The sequence below is a fragment of the Phalaenopsis equestris genome, unplaced genomic scaffold (genome assembly GCF_001263595.1).
Source record: "Phalaenopsis equestris unplaced genomic scaffold, ASM126359v1 Scaffold000107, whole genome shotgun sequence".
In the NCBI taxonomy this organism is placed as follows: Eukaryota; Viridiplantae; Streptophyta; class Magnoliopsida; order Asparagales; family Orchidaceae; genus Phalaenopsis; species Phalaenopsis equestris.
The window spans coordinates 2,228,573-2,250,902 of NW_018164549.1; the positions used below are offsets into that span (position 1 = coordinate 2,228,573).

At 36.3% G+C, this 22,330-nt stretch overlaps 1 protein-coding gene across 2 annotated transcripts in view; it reads right to left on the reverse strand.

Annotated features, from left to right (window-relative positions):
• Positions 1–3,554: 3,554 nt before the first annotated feature.
• Positions 3,555–22,330, reverse strand: part of LOC110020692 (intracellular protein transport protein USO1-like) — a 25,437-nt gene continuing 6,661 nt past the window's right edge. For both annotated transcript variants that reach the window (XM_020718883.1, XM_020718884.1), the window contains 2 exons: positions 4,538–4,608; positions 3,555–4,084 (listed from right to left, as the gene is read on the reverse strand). In XM_020718883.1, coding sequence (XP_020574542.1) covers positions 3,838–4,084; positions 4,538–4,608 — 318 coding nt within the window. In that variant the 3' untranslated portion in view covers positions 3,555–3,837. The remainder of the gene's footprint in view (positions 4,085–4,537; positions 4,609–22,330) is intronic.

Sequence of the window (22,330 nt, forward strand, 5' to 3'; positions counted from 1 at the left end):
GAGATTTGAATAACTCATATAATTGTTTTGATAGATCTCCATAAGCGTTTTTGGATCCATTTTTCATTTTTATGAGAGTATTTTTTTACGAGCACCTTCATAAATTTCTTTGATAAATAATATGTCATTAGCAGAAGCTACTAATGAGGATTGTGAGACTTTAGAAGTTTGAATGATAATCTTAATTTGACGATTTTTTTTATCAATAGTATTTCGAGTCCACAATTTTAGTAAAAAATTTCTTTGCAGACACAGATGACTAGACACATCTTTTCCTAAGTTATAGTCCAAGCTCGAACTCAAGGAATCTTACAGTCCATAAAAAATAAATAAAATTATGCTCTTGCAATAATTTTCTCGGACTAATGCTTCTCATTTTGCAGAAGTCTCAATCTATTTAGTATAACAATCTTTTAATGGTTCGGGTAAAATCTCTAGATTTGCCCCAAATTATTCCTACCAACGGTAGAACCAAGATTGTAGTTCTTCGCTAACAATATCTTTAATGACAATGATAAACTATGAATGTTTTTGTATATGGTTTACTAAGTAAAACCTTTATCATTTATTGGACATATGTCCAATAAGTAACTGCAATTTTATGTTGTAAATTTTCAGTTAAATAAATTATTCCTTCTTGGAGCAGAGTTAAACCCAAAGCTTAAGTTGAATAATTTTTTGTATTATACATTTATTGTATAAAATAGATCGAGTTGTATCGTCCTTAGTATGTTAAAAGGCGACGCATTTGAACTGAATCAAAATTTTCTCATAAGTATCTTTGGTGAAATACTCATAAGGAAATTGGTTATTCCCCAAAAATCCTTTAAATAAGGCATTGGGATTATTTATATGATAATCCTCAGAATTTATATCAATAATGTTTTGTTTGATCAGTTTAGTGACATAAACTAGTTCAGATGCTACGACTTCTTTGAGGAATGAGTAGTTTTAGTAGATGACGTTTTTTCTTTTTTTGGATTAGAGCAGGAGTTTTTCCATAAAGATATTCTCGTAGATCAGTTGGATCTGGAGCAGTGGTAGAATTCATCACATGACTTCCTCTCCCCTCGCGAGAGGAAGCTGCACCTCTAAGGTTTGGATTAGAGGAAGACATTCAATGCTGATAGGGGTGATCCACCCTCGAGGATGCTTGTAAGAATTCATAGGTTAAGAAATCAGACAGAGAGTTGAAGCACCTTCAATATATTCAAAATCAAAGCCAAAAATAGATAATTAAGCTTGTCAAGTAGCAAAAATTTACTTGGAAGCTAAATTTTTAACATTTTTCTGTAAAATAAATTTAACAGAAGAGCAATCAATGCGGAGTAAAAAAATTTTATTCAAAAAATCATTTTGAAATTTTAAAATACATTTTACAACTGATGACATTTCCTTTTTAATACTAGAATACTTTTCTTGGATAGGATAAAGTAAAACGAATTAATTCTTCTTTTTTAGAGGAATTAATTTGTTTTAGAATGCCACCATAACCTAGCTTAGAGACATCTGTTTCGACGATTTTAAAGAAATCAGGATTAGTGAAAGTTAAGTATGGAAAGTTTTTAACTCTTTGCTTAATTTTTTGGACAACTAATGTATGAAGATCTGTCCAAGAAGGAGGATTTTTCTTTAATCTATCAAATAATGAATCAGCATCAATTGTCAAATTCTTATAGAAATCAACTACATAGTTTAGAGCTTTAAGGAATCTTTGTAGCTGACTTTTGTCAAGAATCTGATCAGAAAATTTATTAGCAAATTTAGTACTTTTATTAATAAGAATAATAGAAGTATTTGATATGTTGTGTTTCAAAAATCTTATTTTAGTTTGAAATAATTTAATCTTTGAGACAGAAATGACTAATCCAACTTGTTGGATTATCTATTTAAAGGATCTTAGATTTTTAAAGTGCTCTTCAAGTGTTTTGAAGAACATCAAGACGTTACGAAGGTAAGCAATGATGTATTCAAAGTGATTTTTGAATATATCATCCATAATATGCTGAAATTTAGAAGTAGCATTTTTTAGTCTAAAAGGAATGACATTCCATTCTAAATGCTCAAAGGGTACAATAAATGCTGTTTTATATCCATCTTCTTCTTTGATTTGAATCTGCCAATAGCCAGATTTTAAATCAAATTAAAGAAGACATGAGCTTTGTATAAGTGATTAAGCAAATTCTTTTTATTAGGAATATGATATCGAAGCCATTTGAGGATTTTCTTAAGTGGCTTATAATTGATTACAAGCCTAGCTTTTTCTCTTTTTTTTTTAAGTTGCATTCATACTTCTCTGATAATAAATCAAAGATTTGTGCTTTGCATAATGCAACATAGGTATCGTTCATCTGACAAGGTCTAGCTTTGTTTGCATATCCATCTCATTAAACCTTTCAATATACGGTAGGACAACATTATAAATTTTTCTATTCCAAAAAGCATTAAGATTTTATTCACAAATATTCTTTTGAAAATTTTCTAATAATTTAGAGATTTTCGACTACATATTTTGAGATTGCAGTTGAGTTTTGAGTGTTTTCTCAAAAACTTTTTCTTTTAAATAATTAATATGTAAGCATTTATTTTAATATGATTCATTTCATTAATAATTACTTCTGGAGGATCTGTAATGAAATGAAATATATTTTTATCAAAAATAGTGTAACTAATACCATTATTTACAATAGAAAGGAGATCCCAATATGATATGTTGAGTCGAATTTTTAATTAGTAAAAATGTAGTAATGCAAATATCTGATTTACAGATAATTGCATTAGAAACTTTATATTTAATCTACATTTGTTCACCACTAGTACTGAATACATATGATTGAGTATTAATTGACTTGAGTTCGAGTTGTTCATCAAGTGCAGTGGTTCATTTACAACCTTGGGGTTAGTATACATTGTCACCTGATTATTTATATATGCATTCTCCTTTTATTTAGATTTCTACGAAGTAAGATGAAAACCCTTTGTCCTCTTAAACATCATTATAAATAGCAAGAGTAAATTATTTGATGCTTTTTAAAGAATACTTGATCATCAAATCAACGATGCATCCATATACTTGTTGTTCATAATATCATACGTACCACACACAAAATGCAAACCTTCTTAGAAGACCTTGAAGTAGTGTATGCCAATAATCACTGATTTGAAGAGAACTAATTGTTTTGATTTCAAATTTATCTATCATAACATAAAAATATAAATGAGAGGAGAATGGTGATGTCAACATCAATATCTAAATAAGCGATGAATGATAATTTTCCTTTGAAGGGTATATATATATATATATATATATATATAGACACGCGCGCGCGCACTTGTTTATTTAAAAAACGATGTATGCATATGCATACCATGCATATTTGGGAAATTTATAATGCAGCATACAATTCTTATGTATTTACATATCTTGCACCTAAACTTTCATATTTACATACAGAATACTTTGGTGCTTTATATCTATGCATGAAAATGTGTATTTCACTTTTAAAAGTGGTAATAGTGCTATGTTGATGTGATATTAAGATTTAAGTGCTATGTCTGTAAATATGATAGTTTGTGTGAGATATGGAAATAAATAATAATTATGTACTATGTATGTAAATGCTCCTACATATTTTTATGAGAACATCTAAAAGAACTCTTTCTTCATGTGTTGTCATTTGGAATATTCACGTTCTTCTCATGCGACAATTTCCATCTGTATATGTAAATATTTTATTGGTATTTATGTAATATGTCTTATTTAACTACTTCACCTTGGCTAGTAGAGCCATTTCCGCACAATACGAAAGGGCATGCCGCAGACAAGTACAATTTCCTTCATGTCTTCAGGGTGTTTGTAAGATTTCGTACTGTCATGACAAGCCGTTGCCTTTCACCTTCAACTTCTGCAAATCTGAGGCTTATCTCAGTATATCTTTGTTGCATTTCATTCAGCTCAGCTTCCATAGCCTTGCTATTCTCTTTTAGCAGCATCATCTCGTTCAACAGTTCAGGTAAGTTGTCTTGATCGTAGTTGTTTGATACTGCTTTCTGCTCTCTTTTATGCGAAGGGATTACCTCGGTGCTGCATAGAAGGTACTGTTTTTAGTAAGGAAGATTTAAATGCATATCACTCAATTGTGATATATCTACATGTCTAACAGCTGAACTTGAATTTTTACATATATGCTACCTTATGTTTGCATGTAAATGTGTATTTCATTTCTTAAAAGTTAAAATAGTGTTATTTTTTATGTGATATGAAAATTTTGGGTGATATAAATGCAAAAATTAGAATTTAGGTGTTAGATATGTACATACATAAGAATTGCGTGGTGTGTATCTAAAAGGCCCTATTAGTAATTGATCTTATGTTTGTTTTGTTCTTTTTCCTGATGCATTGCTTTTCCATGAATCAATGAAAATCATGAGAATTAACAATGTTATTGAAACAATTTGATGTTCAACAATGCACATCAAAGTTTAAATCAAATAAGAGAATCGAGTAATTCTAAATTATTTCATTACCGAAGCTTACCTTAATGTTTGCTCATTATGGATGCTGCTAATACTCTCACATTTTAGATTGTGCTTAACATTCTTTTCTTCCTGCATTAAAAAAAAAAGACACCTATGGTTAGCAATTTTTCCAATTTTCTTGTTTTTGTTTGGCGGATTCGAATTATTTAGCATGTGATACTGACTCATATAATTTGAAGATTTCTCCTTCAACTTTGGATGACTTATACAGTAGGCTGTATTCTAAGGAAGAATAAAATAAAATATATAACAGTTAATGAAATATATAAGAGGTATGAAGATTTTGACCATATTAGGCGCATTACAATTGAAGATAACAAAATTTTAGTTAAAGATGACAACATCAAGAAAATGATAAATGTTGAAATGCTGCATTGAGAAAATTTTATATGCAATTCTTAAGGAAGAAATCTTTATGGATAAGCATCTTGAATAAAAGATTACGCCATTTTAGAATTTTTAAAAAAATGTGAAGTTGAATTTGCTCTAAAAGGATGCATAAATATAAAGCTTTTAAGTTTCAATAAAAGGTTTATCAGATTTATAGCATTATGGGTGATATTGCAGTGGTTTGGGCAACAAATATTTTTAATATAATTTTCATGATTAAGAAGAGTGGATTGGAGAAGAAATATTTTTGTAGAGGTATTTAAGAACGAAGGAAAATTCTAAGATTTTAGAAAAATCAAACTTATAAGTCATATAATTAAATTATGCTGGAGGTTGATGGAATACATGGAATACAAACATGAAAATGATAAAGTTTTAAATTATCAGTTTAGCTACACGCCAGAGAATTTCACTATGAGAGCCATTTTTATGCAAAAAAAATTAATAAAAATACATAATGAGTGGAGAAATGACAATCATATGCTTTTTATTAATTGGGGCAGTGGCCTGACATCCTCTGGGCTTACCACACCACCTTATGAACTCCAACTAAGAAGACAACTTATAACTTGCGATGGAGAGGGAAAAAAGTTTTTCTCATCCTTTCCCAACAGGTGATTTGGAGTCTCTTTTTTTTGATATTCTTTGTGAAGGTACAGAGGGGGTCCTAGAGGAGGAGTGTAGAGTGAAAAAGGTTTTTCCCATTCCGGCCCAGCAGGTGATCTGAGTTCACTTTTTTACGATTTTCTTTCGCGGAAAAGGAGAAAGTTGTTCCAAAAGTTATCTTCACCTTGCTCAGCAGGATCTCCGGGATCTTTTGCGATCTTCTTTCGCACTGCTAAGATGAGGACATCCGGGAGACCTCGCCTTACCAAAACTCAGAGAAAGTAATAGAACTCCTAGGACACAGTGTCGAAGCCGACAGAGAGTAACTTGATTCTGTTCTAGAAGAAATACTACTTCTCGAATGATATGATGGTGAAGCTGTAAATCCAAACCGATCGAGCTGACTCTCCCTCTCTAGGATACATCACGGTTCATGAGGCTATATTGCGAACCAATTTGTGATTTCAACCGCCACTCGAGTTCGTAGACATTCTTAAGGCGAGCAGAGTTTGCATCGCACAACTTTCTTATCGGGTAGCGATGACCATCTTTGGGTTTGCCTTTTTCAAATAACGTGGGTCGAAGTTGACGCAGATTTGTTAGCAACACATATGTCCTTGTCTTTCATATACAAGGCGCTACACTTCCACCCGAAGGATCCAATGAGACAGTGGTCCATAAGCTTTTTCTTTGCTCAAAATGACTGGGGGTTCCACGAGAAACATGGGAAGCTTCAACATCTACCCATCTCCCTCCATACCACCGAGGATGTAATATTATGGATGCTGGGATTTCAGGACATTAATGAGATGCAGTTCGAGATTGTCGGGTTTTATTTTTGCTCTGATACAGGGCTTTTGAATTTCGTGTAAATTTAAAGATTTTAGTTAATCAAATAATCAAACGCATCATCGAAACTAGCAAACCTCCTCGAAAAATAGAAATACAATTTTTACGATGGGTTTGATTATTCAAACTAAGCAAATACTAGATATCTGCATTGGTTTGCGATTTAAACCCAATAGATTATGTCCCCGATCTTATTTGAAGACTAGATATGGTTTTAATTAGTTTTGAGGTCGTCTTCTTCCTAAAAAGGCAAATTCCTATAATTAATTACATCTTAAGTAACTAAAGCTACTTAAGAAAACTATTGATTAAAGTTGTGGTTTTGTCCTCAAGAAATTAAGTTTAGGTTTCTACGATTGGACATTAGATTTCCAAATAAGAAAAGCTCAGAAGTTGAACAGTTGCTAACGGAGGCCAAGGGGATAAAAGGTAGGGAACACTCGAAGACCGAGGATACCTCAGTAGTATCCCAGATTGTCCTATTGTTTAGCATTTGACATTGTTGAAGAAAAAAATAATGATTCATTCTGATGTTTTGTTAGAATACTAGGACTTATACTGCACGACATACAATCATGCAGGAGCCTGAATGTGAGGATTTACGTCGTAACTAGACAAACAATCTTGGGGTGAAGTTTGTCGAGAGAAGTGAAACTTCGGAAACCTAACCTAAAGGAAGTGAAACATAGAATATAATGGACTTACAACCCTGCTCGGGAATGGCTATCATCTAAATTACCTAATCACATTCAAAATCAAGCATAGCTGGTCTTGAAGATGCACGATTGGGTAGTTATTATTCATTAGGAGTAGTAGGCTTAAGACTTGATTATAAATCAAGCTGCTTAAGTATGTATGAAGTGCATATATGTATGAAGTGCATAATGTTTTAAGACTAATGCGAACATATTTTGAAATTTCAAATTTAAATGTTTTATGCTTCACCACACTCAAATATTTAGTTGTTTTTGATTAATGCTAAGTGCATCCAAGCAAGCTATCTAATGGGCTATGCAGATCCTTGATGATGAATGCATAGAAGATCTGTTCAAAAAGTCCATCGGTATGCCTAAACAGAACTCACTCTATAGGGTAGTGGTTCTTACAGTTCAAACCATCCCTTTCCGTGCAACGAGTGAGGGTCTGAAGACAAGGAATATGAGCAATATTTTATGCACATGTCTACAGATCTTGTCATCTTTCATAATCCTAAATCGAAAAGGGATTTCTACTTAGTTTTACTTGGTGTCAATCAAGGTTGTTTAAATATACAAATTCATAAAAAAAGATTTCTACTTAGTTATATTTTGTTTTACTTGGTGTCAAGCAATATTTATTTATATTCATAAAATAAATATAAAAATTCATAATCCTTAGGTGAGCCTACCGGTAATCCAGGTAAAAGACAAAAATGTACATATCGACCTATAATGTGGGCAGACCTAGAATGAATGTAGTCAAATTGACGGTATGAGTACTAACCCTAACTTAGGTTGGACTCGTCAACTGATATCATCCAAACTACCATTGATGATTTAGTTGGGGTTCATCATTCACTTCGTGTTTTGTCTTCTTTTGAATAGTTCAGATGTTTTATAGTCAATTGACCATGACACTTCCCAACTCTATAATAAAAAAAAAGATTCAAAGGAAAGATCCTAGGTTACTACAATAGTTTATTTATTCATAACAGCCCTGCAACAACCTAATAACATGTAAAATAAATCTAAGACAAAATTTTGTATTGTGTCTTTAACAACCTTGCAAAACATAGTAGAATGATTTATTTTAATGTGAGAGAAATAAATATATTTAGTTTGATTATTAACATGTTAATTATTACTCTTTTTATTTAGAACAACCCGGTCAAGATGTCCACGATTTTCTGTTGTCCCGGGATTGTCGGGTTCCCTGATCTACTTAATCCAAAGGGGCGGTCAAGCTTACTCTGTCCGGAAGATTTTTGTCAATAACCATGAGCTATCATCCAAGAGATCTTCGTAGACCCGGGTAGCAGAGTTAAAGTTGTGTTCGGTGATCTTTGTTCATTAGGGTTTGATTTAATTTATATTGTCTTTTTTGGATTTTAGGGGGTTGAAAATTTTAGGTTGCTTAAGACATCTTAGCCAATTAAATTTTATGTTTTTTTTTAAAATTTATTTTTGATGTTGAAATGACTTAGTTAAGATCTCATGGTTTCGTCGTCCCAGGGTCATTGGGTTTGTGATTTTATTAGTCATGAGTGACCGAAAGATACTTTGTTAGCAGCCATGAGTTGTCTCCTTCAAAGCTCCTTCTCAAACTGGGTTGTGTTTTATAGTTGAAGTTTATGTTTTAGTGATTTTTAGGGTGTGTTTTATGTTATATCTTTTATATTTATTACGAATCTTACACTTCAGCCCATATTGTTTCTGGATTGTGTTTTAAATTAAGTGTGCTTTTATTCTCTTATAAGAGGTCAAACACTCCTTAACTCTGTTTGAGCTATTGTAAATTTTGAGTTTGGTTAAAGTTAACTGAGGTTAGCCCGAATTAGTTTAAGTTGATTTGGACTACCCCAAGTTTGATTTGGGTTAGCCCGGGTTAGGCTGAGTTGACCCATGTTTGTTTAAGCTTGATTTGGGCTGGCCTGGGTTAGACTGAGTTGACCCATGTTTGTTTAAGTTTGATTTGGGTTAGCCCAGGTTAGGCCAGATTAACCCAGGTTGCACTTAAATTGATTTGGGTTAGCCAAAGTTAGACTAGGTTGACCCCAGTTTGTTTAAGTTTTATTTGGGTTAGCCCGAGTTAGGCTGGCTTGACCCAAGTTTGTTTTAGTTTGATTTGGGTTATCCCAGATTAGGCTGGGTTGACCTAGGTTTGATTTAAGTTTGATTTGGGTTAGCTCGGGTTAGACCGGGTTAACCCACATTTGATTTAAGTTGAATTTAGGTTAGTCTTGAGTTAGGTTTAAAATTTGGTTCGGTTAAGCCTATGTCAGGTTAGGTTTGAGTTAAGTTTTAGGTCAAGTTTAGGATTTGGTTAAGTCAAGTCTAAGTTAGGTTAGACTTGAGTTAAGTTTGAAATTTGCGTTAAGTTGGGCTAGGTCTAGGTTGGGTTAGACCTAAGTTAAGTTTAAACAATTAGATTGAGTTAGTTCTAAATTTGGTTAGACCTAAATTTAATTTAGAGTTTGAATTGAGTTGGGTCTAAATTAGGTTAGACCCAAGTTAAGTTTTAAAATTTGAATTAAGTTAGGTCTAAGTTGGGTTAGACCTAAGTTGAATTTAGAATTTGAATTGAGTTAGGTCTAAATTGGGTTAGACTTAAGTCAAGTTTTAAAATTTGATTTAATTTAGGTCTAAATTGGGTTAGGCCTAAGTTAAGTCTTAGGATAAATTCATGTTGACTCAAGTCTAGGATGGGTTAGACTTAAGTTAAATGTTAAGTTAAGATAATTTCATAATGAAAGGGATAGTTATGAAATTAACCTTCTTTAATTAATTATTTGATTTAATGTTTTCATTTGGGTATGATCCTAAGAATTTCTAAGTTAATTTTTATGTTTAATTTATGTTTAGGAGACAATTTGTGCAAATGTGCAAAATTTGTAATTTTACGATTTTACCCTTAATGTTTTAATTTCATTTTTTTAAATTTCTAGAGGTAAAAATTGTCATATTAGTGTTTAGGGTTGTTGCCCTAATGTTTCGTGTTAATTTGCACTTGAATTTGTATTTATCTGATTGACTTTTTTTCTTTTATAATTATTTTTCAAAATAATTATAATTTTAATAAAAAAATTATGACTTTATGTGTTAGGGAAGTCCTCTGTCATTGAAAAAAATAGTAACTATTCAAATGATAAAGGGATTATTCGTTGTAAACTTCATAATTTTCCCATTTATATTTAAGTTTTTATAATTACAATACTTTATGATGTATTTAATTAATTTAAAATTAAATATAGGTTAATCATCTCATTTTTTTTCTATTTTATCCTCTGTTCACCGAGTTCAGTGGCATTTTTATTTTATTTTTATGATTTTTATTTGTTGTGTTATTAATTATTCAAGCTATAAGCATTTTTTGGATTTAATTATTTTGGAAACCCCGAATTTCTTACTTATCCAAGTGGCGCTGACTAGATCGTCAGACGCTCTGAAGTGCCATGCGGTTCACCGCGGCTCGCTGCCCTTTCCGCGTGGTTCGCTGAGCTGGCGCCTATTCGATGCACTGATACAATCTCGTGGTCTGCCCGGTCCGATTCCCATCGTCCGTTTCAAATACACGAAAACGAACAACATTGGTTCAACGTCCCAAAGGTTCTATGAACTGAGAGCCGTCCGCACTCAAACCCTAAGTTCTCGCTCCACACTTAACCAAATCGCATGGGATTTAATCCTATGGTTTCATGTAAGTGAGGTGAACCTATCCATATGGCTAAGTTAGCATGCATTGTTGTTTTGCTTCACAAAAGACCAAACCGAGGGCAAAAATGGTGGATTCGAGCCATTACCTTATCCTAAGAGGTGAGACCTCGGTTGGGGTTGATGGAAACGATCGCCTTGGATGTGCGCATTTCCTCTTCGCTCCAATTTGCTTTGAAATTGACTCTAGCTATAAGTTAGGGTTGGTTGCCGCGTGGAAAGAGGGATTTTGATTGGGGATGAGGTTTTAGGACCTTGTTAAGCTAATAGAAGGGCTGAAATAGAGTTTTGGTGAGGTTGATGTCAAGGCCATAAAAAACCCTGAGTTTCAGAGGTGAAATTAAGGTTGTGTGGTGGCCGGAGTGGCTTTAGGATGGTAGGATTGGGTCGTTCTGGTATGTGGGAGGCTTTTTGCTATTGAAGACTAACGGTTTGGGTGGCTGGTTTGAAGTTTCAGTGCGTGGAGGCTCTTGAGGTGGGGCCTAAAATAGCCATGGGAGGCTATGAGAGAGGCCTCGGCGTGCATGAGGCTCTGGTGGCTCCTCAGGGAATGGGCAAAGGGATTTCAGAGGCTTAGGCAGAGGTAAAGAAGCTTTCCCCATTTTTGATGCATTGAGCATGGTGGAGCTCCAATGGCCATGGATGGTGGGATTGGGCCGTTTTGGTATGTGGGAGGCTTTTTGCTGTTGAAGGATAAAGGTTTGGGTGGCTGATTGGAGAGTTTTAGTGTGTGGAGGCTCTCTGGTTGGGGCCTTAAATAGCCATGGGAGGTTATGAGAGAGGCCTTGGCGTGCATGAGAGGCTCTGGTGGCTCATCAGGGAATGGGCAAAGGTATTTCAGAGGCTTGGGCAGAGGTAAAGAAGCTTTCCCCATTTTTGATGCATTGAACATGGTGGAACTCCAATGGCCATGGAGGTGGCATGGCAAGACCTAGAGCTGATTGGGGAGGGCTTGGACTTGGTGGCTTGACTCAGTTTTGGTCATTCATGAATTCCCTTGAGTTTGATTTGGGTTGGTTTGACTAGGGTGACACTTGGTGGATCTCTTAGTTAAGTGTGCATGGTTTGTCTTTTAGTGTTTGTTTTGTGTTTAATTTACTTTTAATTAATTCTTATTTGGGTTGTAGTGTCATGAGGGGTTATTTGGGTCATGTGAGTCATGGGTTTGCCTTTTAGGGTTACAAGGCTTAGGCTTAAGTTTGAGCCTTGCATGGTGTGTTTGTCTTTGGATGGTTGGGCCTACCATTTTTTTTTTAAGATTAACTATTCTTACTAATTAAATTAATCAATTTAATTTACTATTTCATTTGTTTTAATTGGGTTTGATCTAAGTTCAACTAGATAATCTTAGTGCTTTTCGCATGAGCTCAAGTTGGCTAGTGGTTTTGGTAGTGTTTGGTTTGATGTTTTAATAAATTTATTTTATATTGATTTTGTATTAAGTGTGTTTGATTTTAATTTCATTCATATGTGTTGAGTATTTAAGCTTAGAGTTGAATTTAGTGTATTTAAGTGGTTATTTATTTTTAAGGTTTCTTTAAGTTTGATAAAGGCATAAGGTGGGCCCAAACCTAACCTTGGTGGCCTAATTGTCTTTTGATTTACATTTGTGATGTTAGGATTTTCTTATTTAATTTAGGGTTTTAGTACAAAGGGTAAACCCTTCTCTAGCTTGGAACTAGCCTCATGCCCAATGAGCTTCTCCTAAACCAAAGAGGGTGTTGCGGAGGTCAATAGGTCATCACATGGATTCCTAGGACTTTAGGCTCCATGGATTCCTCCACCTATAGGAATTTAATTTGAGCTTCTACCAGTTTCAACCCTCATCATCTCAACCAATAATTGAGGATTTGGATTTAATCTTATGAAACCCTAAGTGAATGTAGAATTGGTTTGAAGTTCTATGTGAGTGAGTTCCATTTCTAGGCATCTAAGAAGGCCATTAGGAAACCCTAAAGCTAGATGCTAGGCTTCTATAGAGAGAAAAGAGGTCCTCACAAAAGTGAGGTCAATAGAAGTTCAACACATTTACGAGCTTGTGAACGAGGAATTCTTGTTCCAAAGCAAGCTTTCCTTCCATCATGAGCAATCTTCAGCGGTGGCATTGAAGAAGTTCAATAAGAGGCCCTCTAAGCCGGCTTCTGCGACACCCTCGAAGCGTCCCTCACCGATCGATGATTGTGAGATACTTCCTTAGATACGTCGTAGGAGTGAAGATGTGATGAAGTATTTGCCTAGCCTTTTAAGAATTTGTATTCCAGAGAGCATGTTGAATCACGCATGCACTGGGTTGCGGGAGGCTGAGAACTTTGTGAGTTTCTCCCCTTTTCCTTTTTATTATTGCTATATAATTCTTTCATCTGTCTAATACTTAATCGTCTTTATAGTTAACAAGATGCCAAAACTTCACATGGGGCTTGGTCTCGAATTAGGCGAATGGAACTCTAAGTTTGTTAGGATCAAATTCCTCCAAGGAGAGTAGAAGCGCCAATATGATTCCAAAGCGGAAAAAGTCGTGGCTTTGGAGTTTCAGCTGACGAAGTGCAGAACAAAGTTGTCTATGATGACAACTTTGCTCTCGCTGCATCACCAGGACCTGGAAAAGACTTGGAGTTGGTAAAGGCACGAGTTGACCTCAGTCAGAGTAATATGAAGGCTCTGCGGTTGAGGGTGTCGGCCCTATAAGAGGAGACTCGCCAACTAAAGTTCGAGAAGGAGGCTGACATTGCTGAGATCGAGCAGAGAGCGGTCAACAACTTCAAGAACTCGATCGAGTTCAAAACCATCATTCGGGACCACGTTCAGCAGCTCACAATCATGTACTGGACGTCGAGGGGAAAGAGCAGTAGAGGTGGTTCATCGAGGAAGGATTCATATAAGGCTTCATGAAAGGAATTCAAGCGGTGCAATGCCGGATTGGATTTGTTGTGAAAGAACTTACCCCAGCTAGGTCTCGGTGGACTCTCCTTCAAATTCTGGAGGCGATGACATCAAAAGCGAGTTGCATGAGGTATTCTCCAGTGACGACGAGGTGGAGGAGAACATCAATATTGTGTAGCATTTTTTTTCTCCCATTTTTTATTTGTCACATGTTGTATGAGCTAATCAGATGTAGGGTCTGTTTGGGGCAGTTGCAGCTGTTTGAAGAAGCTGTTGTTCAAAAAGCTATAGTGGTTATTATAAATATGTTTTTTAAATAAGTCAGACCGTAACTTTCTAGCAGCCATTGCACTTAACCAGGTTTGTTGGAAAAATGCAGCTTTCTATTGTGGCTTTTTGAAAAGCAGACATAAAATAATTTTGCCAAATAAAAAAATTGTAATGCGAAATTGTACCGCTGCTCCAAACACATCCGTAGTCATTTCTTAGCAGTTTTTGCTTTTTCTACATGTTTGTCAACTTGTACTGATGTATCTGCGAGTGATTGTTTAATGATTTTACTTTATTTGCTTTGCCCCCTGGACAATTTTCTTTCTTTTGTATACCTTTCTTGCGACGATGATGAATTATGTTTTCTTTTCTTGTTGTAGTCGATGCGAGGTATTATTTAGAGGTTCTGATATGTAGGGGGTTGTTGTGGGATAAGATCGCCAACAACCTTTGACTTACTCAGGGTTGTGTATCAGAGTATTAGTTGACGATGTTAGGCTATATGGGATAAGCCAATGGGAGTCCATCGAGGGATTTTAACCCATCTGAGGTTGTTAGTTGGAGCATTGCTCGCTTATTAACCTCAAATGATTGTTAACCTATTCAGAATTGTTATCAGAGTAAGACTCGACAATGTTACATCGTATGGAAGAGGTTGGATCGAATCCCCCTGAAATTGATTGTGTTCTGACTGAGATGCAATCGAAGTCGCGTATTTCTCTAGTCGAGGGCTTGAGGTGGCTTGTAAATGAATCGTTACACTTTTTTAATGTGTTCTCCATATAGAGGAAAGCAAGAGAAACATACTCTTTTAATAAGTCAGAGGTACATTGACACTGATAGAGAAGTAAAACAAACACATCAATGCAAGATGCAATATAATAATTATGAAAAGGAAATAAAAGCGACACTAACAACGACAAACACAACTGGGGAAGCAAAGAACAACAGACGTACTGAAGACTATATAACTGGACTGTTACTGGCAGTTCTTGCGGAGATTATTCACATTTCAAGTTTGGGGCAGGGTCTTCCCCTCTGAGTCCTTGAGCTTGAAGATGTTAGGCATAATTATGACAACGATGATGTAAGGACTCGCTCAGAGAGGGGATAACTTGTTGCGTTGCGGGCCTCAACCAACTGCTTTTAAACTGCGCAAGGCCAGGTCTCTAATGGAGATAGACTGAGGCTTTACTCTTTGGTTGAAGTGGTGGGCCCCCTTTTGTGGTAGGAAGCAACCCGGAGGTGCGGCCAAATCACATGTTTTCAGGAGAAGGCCTAGTTGCTGCCCAAGTTTCTCCTCATTGTTGTTTGAGTTGAAGGCATAATCTTGAGGATTTGAAAGCCCCGACATCCACATGGATGAGGACTTCTATGCCAAAGCACAAGTTTTAAGGTGTCTCTCTAGTTGGAGTTTGTGAGGTGGTGCGATAAGCCCAGAGGATATTGTAAGTTCTTCAACCCACTGCCCCCAACCTTTTTAAGACGAGTCTTCAACCCCTTGAGCACAGTCTAATTTTTCACTTATGTTTGTCCATTTGTTTGAGGGTGTGCAACATCGGTGTGCACTAGTTGGATGTGGAGACCCTTTTAGAAAGACGTGAAGACCTTCCCGAAGAATTGTGTCATGTTGCGGGTGTTAATTTTCGCAGGGAGGCCGAAGCGATAAATGATGTTCTAAACAAACAAATTAAATTGATTTCTGTGATCTTGGCGAGCTGCTCAACTTCAAACCATATGTTGAAGTAGTTGACAACTAAGATGATGAACTTTCGTTACCTATTAGCTGTTGGAAATGATTTCATGATGTCTAACCCCATTCGGCTAAAGTCTAGGGGTTTAGAAGGGATGCAAGTTCTACTGGCGTTGCATGCCTAAAGTTGGAGTGCAATTGACAACTTTTGCATTTTCACATAAGTCCAACGCGTTTTGCTTGATCCCAGGCTAGTAAAACCCTTGTATCATTATCTTGAGGGCGAGAGCTCTACCCCCGAGATGTTCCCCACATTTCTCGGAATGAATCTCATGTAGAGCGTAATCTACTTTAGATGGGGGAAGACACTTGAGGTATGTACAGACGAATGCCTTTGTATATAGTACACCCACAATAATGATGAAGTTGGCGGTCATATGTCGGAGGTGAACTGATGAAGTAGGATCATCGAGCAATGTCTTGTTGGGGTTCATCCAAGACAACTTCTGCTAGTCTACAAATAGTATCACCCAAGTGCCTTAGACTTTGGGAAAATGCATGTCTTCGATGCACTTCCTTTTGAAGAGATCTCTAGTTCTCGAGGTCATAATCTTTGAGAGGGCATCGACCCAGGTGTTCTGCCTCCAAAGTACGTGGATGATTTGACAGGTTTCGACCAGGGCGGGAAGCGTCTTCACCAAGCTGAAATACTGTACCAATTGCGAGTTGCGGGCATCAAAGTCTCCCTCTACTTAGAATGTGACGAGTTGAGAGTTAGTGTGGATGATAAGGTTTTGCACTTCACAGTCGATAACGAGCTTTAACCTAGCAACGGGGGCTTCATATTCGTCAACATTGTTGGTGGCTGGAAATTTCATGTGAAGTCCGTATTCTATGTTGTTTTGCTTCGGAGAGAAGAGCAATATTCCAACACCTGCTCCAGAGTTTCTGAATGCTTCGTCCATGTACAGTTCTACTAAGGTGGCATCGGTGGAGAAAGAGGCTGCTTGTCGGAGGCAGGTACAGTGCATTTCACCACAAAGTCATCCAGTACTTGTGACATGATGTTTGGTTAGGGTAGGTAGCAGTTTTCGAACTCTCCCAATTCTATTGACCATTTAATTAATCTTCTCGACGCATTTGTTCTTTTTGCAGGATAACCTTTAAGGGTTTTAGTGTATAGATGCCGATGGTGTGAACCTAGAAATACGGATGTAGTCTCATTGCTGAGAATACCAGGGCTAGCCCAATTTTATCTGACAGTGGGTAGCGAGTTTTAGTGACAGAGAGATCTTATTGACGTAGTAGATAGGCTGTAAATTGACCTTTCCTCCCTGATCAAGACAGTGCTTATCACGTGAGGTGAAATACTTAGGTAGATACGCAACATCTCTCCTTGGATGGGCTTTCAAAAGAGGGGCGACGAGGCTAGATAGGTCTTAAACTGCTCGAAAGCGGTCTGACATTCATCAGTCCATTGAAAATCAGCATACCGACCACTTATTAATAACTTGGATAATGCTAGGTACTTATCTTTGAATAATGCTAAGTACTTCTCTTGCAATTTCAGTTGGGGATTCTCTGTTTTTTCATAGATGACGCTAAACTGATGCTTGCTAGAAAATTTGCGGCTACAGAATAATGAATTATCGTTTTAGCATTGCATGAAAATCCAACATACATTCAGATAGAATTAAGCAACCAGTAATAACAGCAGAAGTTTTTACGTGAAAAATCCGGATAAGGAAAAAAACATGGGGTTTTGCTTCATTAAAATATTTTAATGAGTTGGTGATTACAGATATAACTCCTTGTTCCACAGGCGGGAAAGGGTTACACAGTTTTTTGGGTTACAATGTCTATGCGTTGAATTTGTTGCCCTGCAGTAGGGAGCGAGCGACGAACCAAGACAGTGATGGTGACTGGAGGCGGCGTCGGCGAAGGCAACCCGAGGCGGAGGCTGTCAGATATGGTGGCTGCGGCGACAGTTGGATGTGGCGGTGACGGTGGCCGGAGTTGGCCGAAGGTGTCAGCAACGAGTGGAGTTGGTCGGGCTTGCAATGCAGGATGTAGGGCTACAACTCTCTCTTTTGCAAACTCTGAACTGGCTCTTGCCCCAAGTTCTAGATTCTCTCTCCTGAGGGGATAGAGCTCTATTTACAGAGTTCAGATCACAAATAAGGAATCCAAACCACTACTGATTGGACGCTCCAGAGAGATCCCCTTGATCGGATGATCTTTAATGGATATTTTAGTATCTTGATGATGTCTGAATTGAGTGATATTAAGCTTGTTAGATTTGTCTTACTGAGACGCTCGATTGGACTGCAAGCATGATATATTCAAAATTTGTTTGACATTCCAATTATGTTTGGAATAACTCCAAAAGTGCTATTTATAGAGTCCAAGTCTCAAATACAGAAGGAATCCAGACTACTACTGGTTGGACGGTCCTAGAGAGATCCCCTTGATCAGATGACTTTTGATGGATATTTTGTTTGACATTCCAATTATGTTCAGAATAATTTCAAAAGTGCTATTTATAGAGTCCAAGTCGCAAATAAAGAAGGAATCCAGACTACTACTGGTTGGACGGTCCAGAGAGATCCCCTTGATCAGATGACTTTTGATGGATATTTTAGTGTCTTCATGATGTCTGAATTGGGTGATCATGGACTCGTTGGATTTATCTTGTCGAGACGCTTGATTTGATTATAAGCATGATATATTCAGAATTTTTTTAACATTCCAATTATGCCAGAAAAGCTTCCAAAATTGATTTAATGACTTAATTTGAGCTTGATATAACTCGAATTGGACCAATTTTGGTATCGTTGGGTCTGTCTCATCGAGCCTCTTAGTTTGACTATAAGTTTGCTGAAATCAGAGTTTTGGATGAATTTTCATTGAAGTTTGAATGCTTCTTGTTTGAAAACTACCTCGAGGTTCATGTGAGATGATGAAAACTTGTTGATGGCATATCCAATTGCGAGAAGCCTTATGATTAACATGAGAGTTAGTTTGGTGTGCATTATGAAAAAAAGGTGCATTTCATATGTATTTCAATTTATTAAACATAGGTATAGTGAATCATTGATTAATATTTGAAGTAGTTGTGCTGTGATAAAAGCCTTTCTGATTATAATTTGATTATATTAGTTCTCAACACAAAGTCCGTATTTTTTTATTGATGATTTTGATAATAATTTGCCTTGGTACATGCATTTCAAAATGATAGTTCTAACCAGTTAGGCATTTGTTGAACTAAGCAGAAAGAAAGATGATTGTTGAATTATTCAGAAGAAAAAGGTTCTATGATTAGTATGGTAAATACTAACTACAAGATATTAATTTCATTTTGCAGGTATGGTATTAACAACTATTCATCAATTTTTTCTTAAAGCAGAAGCGTAAGTTTTGTCATCAGGCAAAGAAAAAAATTTACAGCATAAAAAATTGCATAACATTTAATGCTAAAGAGATGAGTAAGAATAAATAAATAAACTAACAAAGCCATAAGAGAAGAGACCCTAGCTAAAACATCAAAGTTGAAGCCTTGTATATTTTGGAAAATGGTGAACCTTTTCGGTTTCCCACCACCCCCCCCCCCCCCCCCCTTTTTTCTCTTTTTTTTTTCGGTTTCCCCCCCCCCCCCCCCCCCCTCTTTTGGGCCTATATAATTTAAAATTTTTATTACAAGCTCTTTTGTGCTCAAGATGCTAATATCAAAAGTAACAGAAAGAGAATCTGAATCACCTATATCCGTAGCATTTGTAATATCAACTAGAGTAAACACCCTTAATTGGTTTTTCTCTATAATCACATGTGAATGTGCTGGATCAATCATAATTGTTGGGCTAGCATTTCTGGATTGCGTAGAGATCTTGATTCAAAGTTTTAAGTACAAATTAGATTAGAAGAATTAAGAGTTGCCGCCATTTCATTAGAATATTGGTTTTTATGTGATCAAAGATGCCTGCTTTCACGATGCATATGATTACACAATTTATTGCATGCACTGTGAAACATTATGAGAAGTTTTGCTGAAATACTTCGCAAGAAGAACATTGAGATGAAATATCATTAAACTCATTTTTGTGCCAATAACCAATAGATGTGTAGTCAATCCAAATTTCTTTTGCTAAGGGGGAAATAACATCAAACACTAACTACTAATGACTTGAATAACTTGGTTATGGTAACATCCACCTGAAGCAATTTACCAAAAAATATGCAAGAAGTGTACAAAATGGATTGATTGAAATACTAGCCCTTATATGTGAAAAAATAATCAAAATTGAAGTAACAGGGAGGTTTTATGGAAAAAATCAAAGTAAGGTGACCACTTAGACACGCACATTAGGAATCTAGCCATATAAAGAATCTTAAATAATATGTTTCTAGGGATAACTTAATAAGAATGATGACAAATTATGAGTTCATCCAAATCAAGATTGACCATGAAACTATAAATAAACATCACACTAGGGCGCTCCAAGGAAAACTTTCCAAAATGGAAGAGAGGAAAAGGGTGAAGCCAACTATAAGATTTTATCATCAGATAATATGAGAGCTTGTTTATCTTGAAAGGAGGATGGCAACATGTGGTGAAATATTATATGCACAAGTTAAAAATTTGTGGTTAAGAAGAGGAGCCCAGAGGACTAGGAATTGTATACTCTCTAATAACCTTAACAGTAAGCACATGACAAAGGAGATTCTAAAGAGGTAGAAGCTTCAGAAATGGGAGCAGTGATTGGAGCATCACCATGCAGTCATATTTGAGGATCTATTCGTGAAATTGATGGACTGGATGCCAATCAATGATCATAAGAAGAGGAAGCTAGGCGCTACAATGCTAGAAGCGAGAAGTAGAGCTAAATTTGTAAATAGGTTAGCTAGATCGAAATGAGGACTCTGCCCTTGGTGTCAAGATTAGAGATCATATATGCTCCAACATAGCTCCATATTAGATGCGCTAGTGCATCAACACTTAGAGGCATGCAATTGTGAGAGGGAAATCAAAGCAGTGGGGGTGAACATAGTGGGCGAGCAACAGTTATGCAAAGGGTACTCAAATGTATTCGACATACTACTATTTTGAACGTGCAAATGCAATGAGTGCGTTATGTGTAGACGAGCACAAAGATGAATGCCAACAACCTGTTAAGCGTGATTGAGCTTGGAGTGGGATTATACTGATTATCTATCAATTTTAGTAAAAGATAAAATGATATTTGAATGTGATATGTTTTTCTTTTTTAGCTATTATATAAAAGACTGAGGCTATGGCTTTAACATTAAAATTGGGTAAAATAGAGTCATAGGTATTATATGGCATGAGAAAATCAAAGATTAGTTTTATAAACTACAATTAGGCTATTTATTGTTTGAATTGAAGTGTTGAATAGTAAATATGATGTGGGGGCTTTGGAGCTCACCTGGGCTGAATTGACTGGGTGAGGGCTGAGCGGTCCCGCTAGGTGTTATCATTCCTGTTTGGATAAAGTTTTCCGTGTTAAAACTACACCCGTTCAACTTGAAAATTCTCTACTCATTAGCAACTGCTTACGATAAGTCTCTCAAGCTTGATAGTCCCACGCTTGCTGTCCTTAGACCCTCTGTGGCTTGTGTGTTAATTGAGAGAGATATCACCCAACCAACTCTGGATGAGGTATGAATTAGAACCACTCACAACAGGTATTGGAAAAAGATTGAAATAGAACAACACCCTCTTTATTGCTCTAATTGTAGTATATTTGGTCACAATTCTACTATTTGCTTTCGCTTGCTTCCTCACCTAAGGCCGGATATTGCTAAAGATCAACAACCAGTTCAAAAATATATTCATACTGAATTGGGGATGGACGTCTTACCACCTACCATCCCTGCTGAGAAGGTGCAATCCGACCCTCTTTCCAAGACCACATATACTTCTGCTCATTTGACTGACGATGTTCCTGATGAAGAACATCATACCCAAGCCGTTCTATCCCTGTATGCTCCTGCCTTTGAACACTCTATTCCAACTGCTAGTTTGGAGCATGGTACTTTGCAGTCCCATGAAACATCTCCCTATATTACAAGTACTGATCCAAACGTGTCTATACCACTCATTGTTATTGAAGAAAGCTCACTTATATGCCAAGACACACGAGAGTGCTCCTTTGTTCCAATAAAAGATCAGCTGGTATAACAAGTAGTTGCTTCCAATATTCAAAAACCTACACATGTCAGACACACTTTTGACCAATCCAATGATCAGGTGAGCCAGTTTTCGGATGAGGAATGACATGTCTATTCCATAAGGAAGAAGAAGAATGGAGGCCGGCTCGAGCTCAGGAACTTATCGGACGATATATTGGTTACTATTGGCAATGACACTATTCTTACTTATTTGTTAGCTGACTCCTTTTCTAGAACTAGAGGCAGAGGCAGAGGCAGAGTAAAATTGAGTCGCTCTCTAGCTACCTGATACTACGTGTTTTGGCAATTATGGTTTTTGGGCTCTCATATATTTTTCTGTATTTTCTTTTTTGGAACCATTTGCATGTGGTGTTTACCGTGTGGGTAGGCTGTCATGCTTGGGCCTTCTCATACAATTTATCTGTATCTTTCTTTCTTTTTAATATATTAGCCCTTGGGCTTTGTCAAAAAAAAAAAATTCTTCTATTTCATCTGATATATATATATA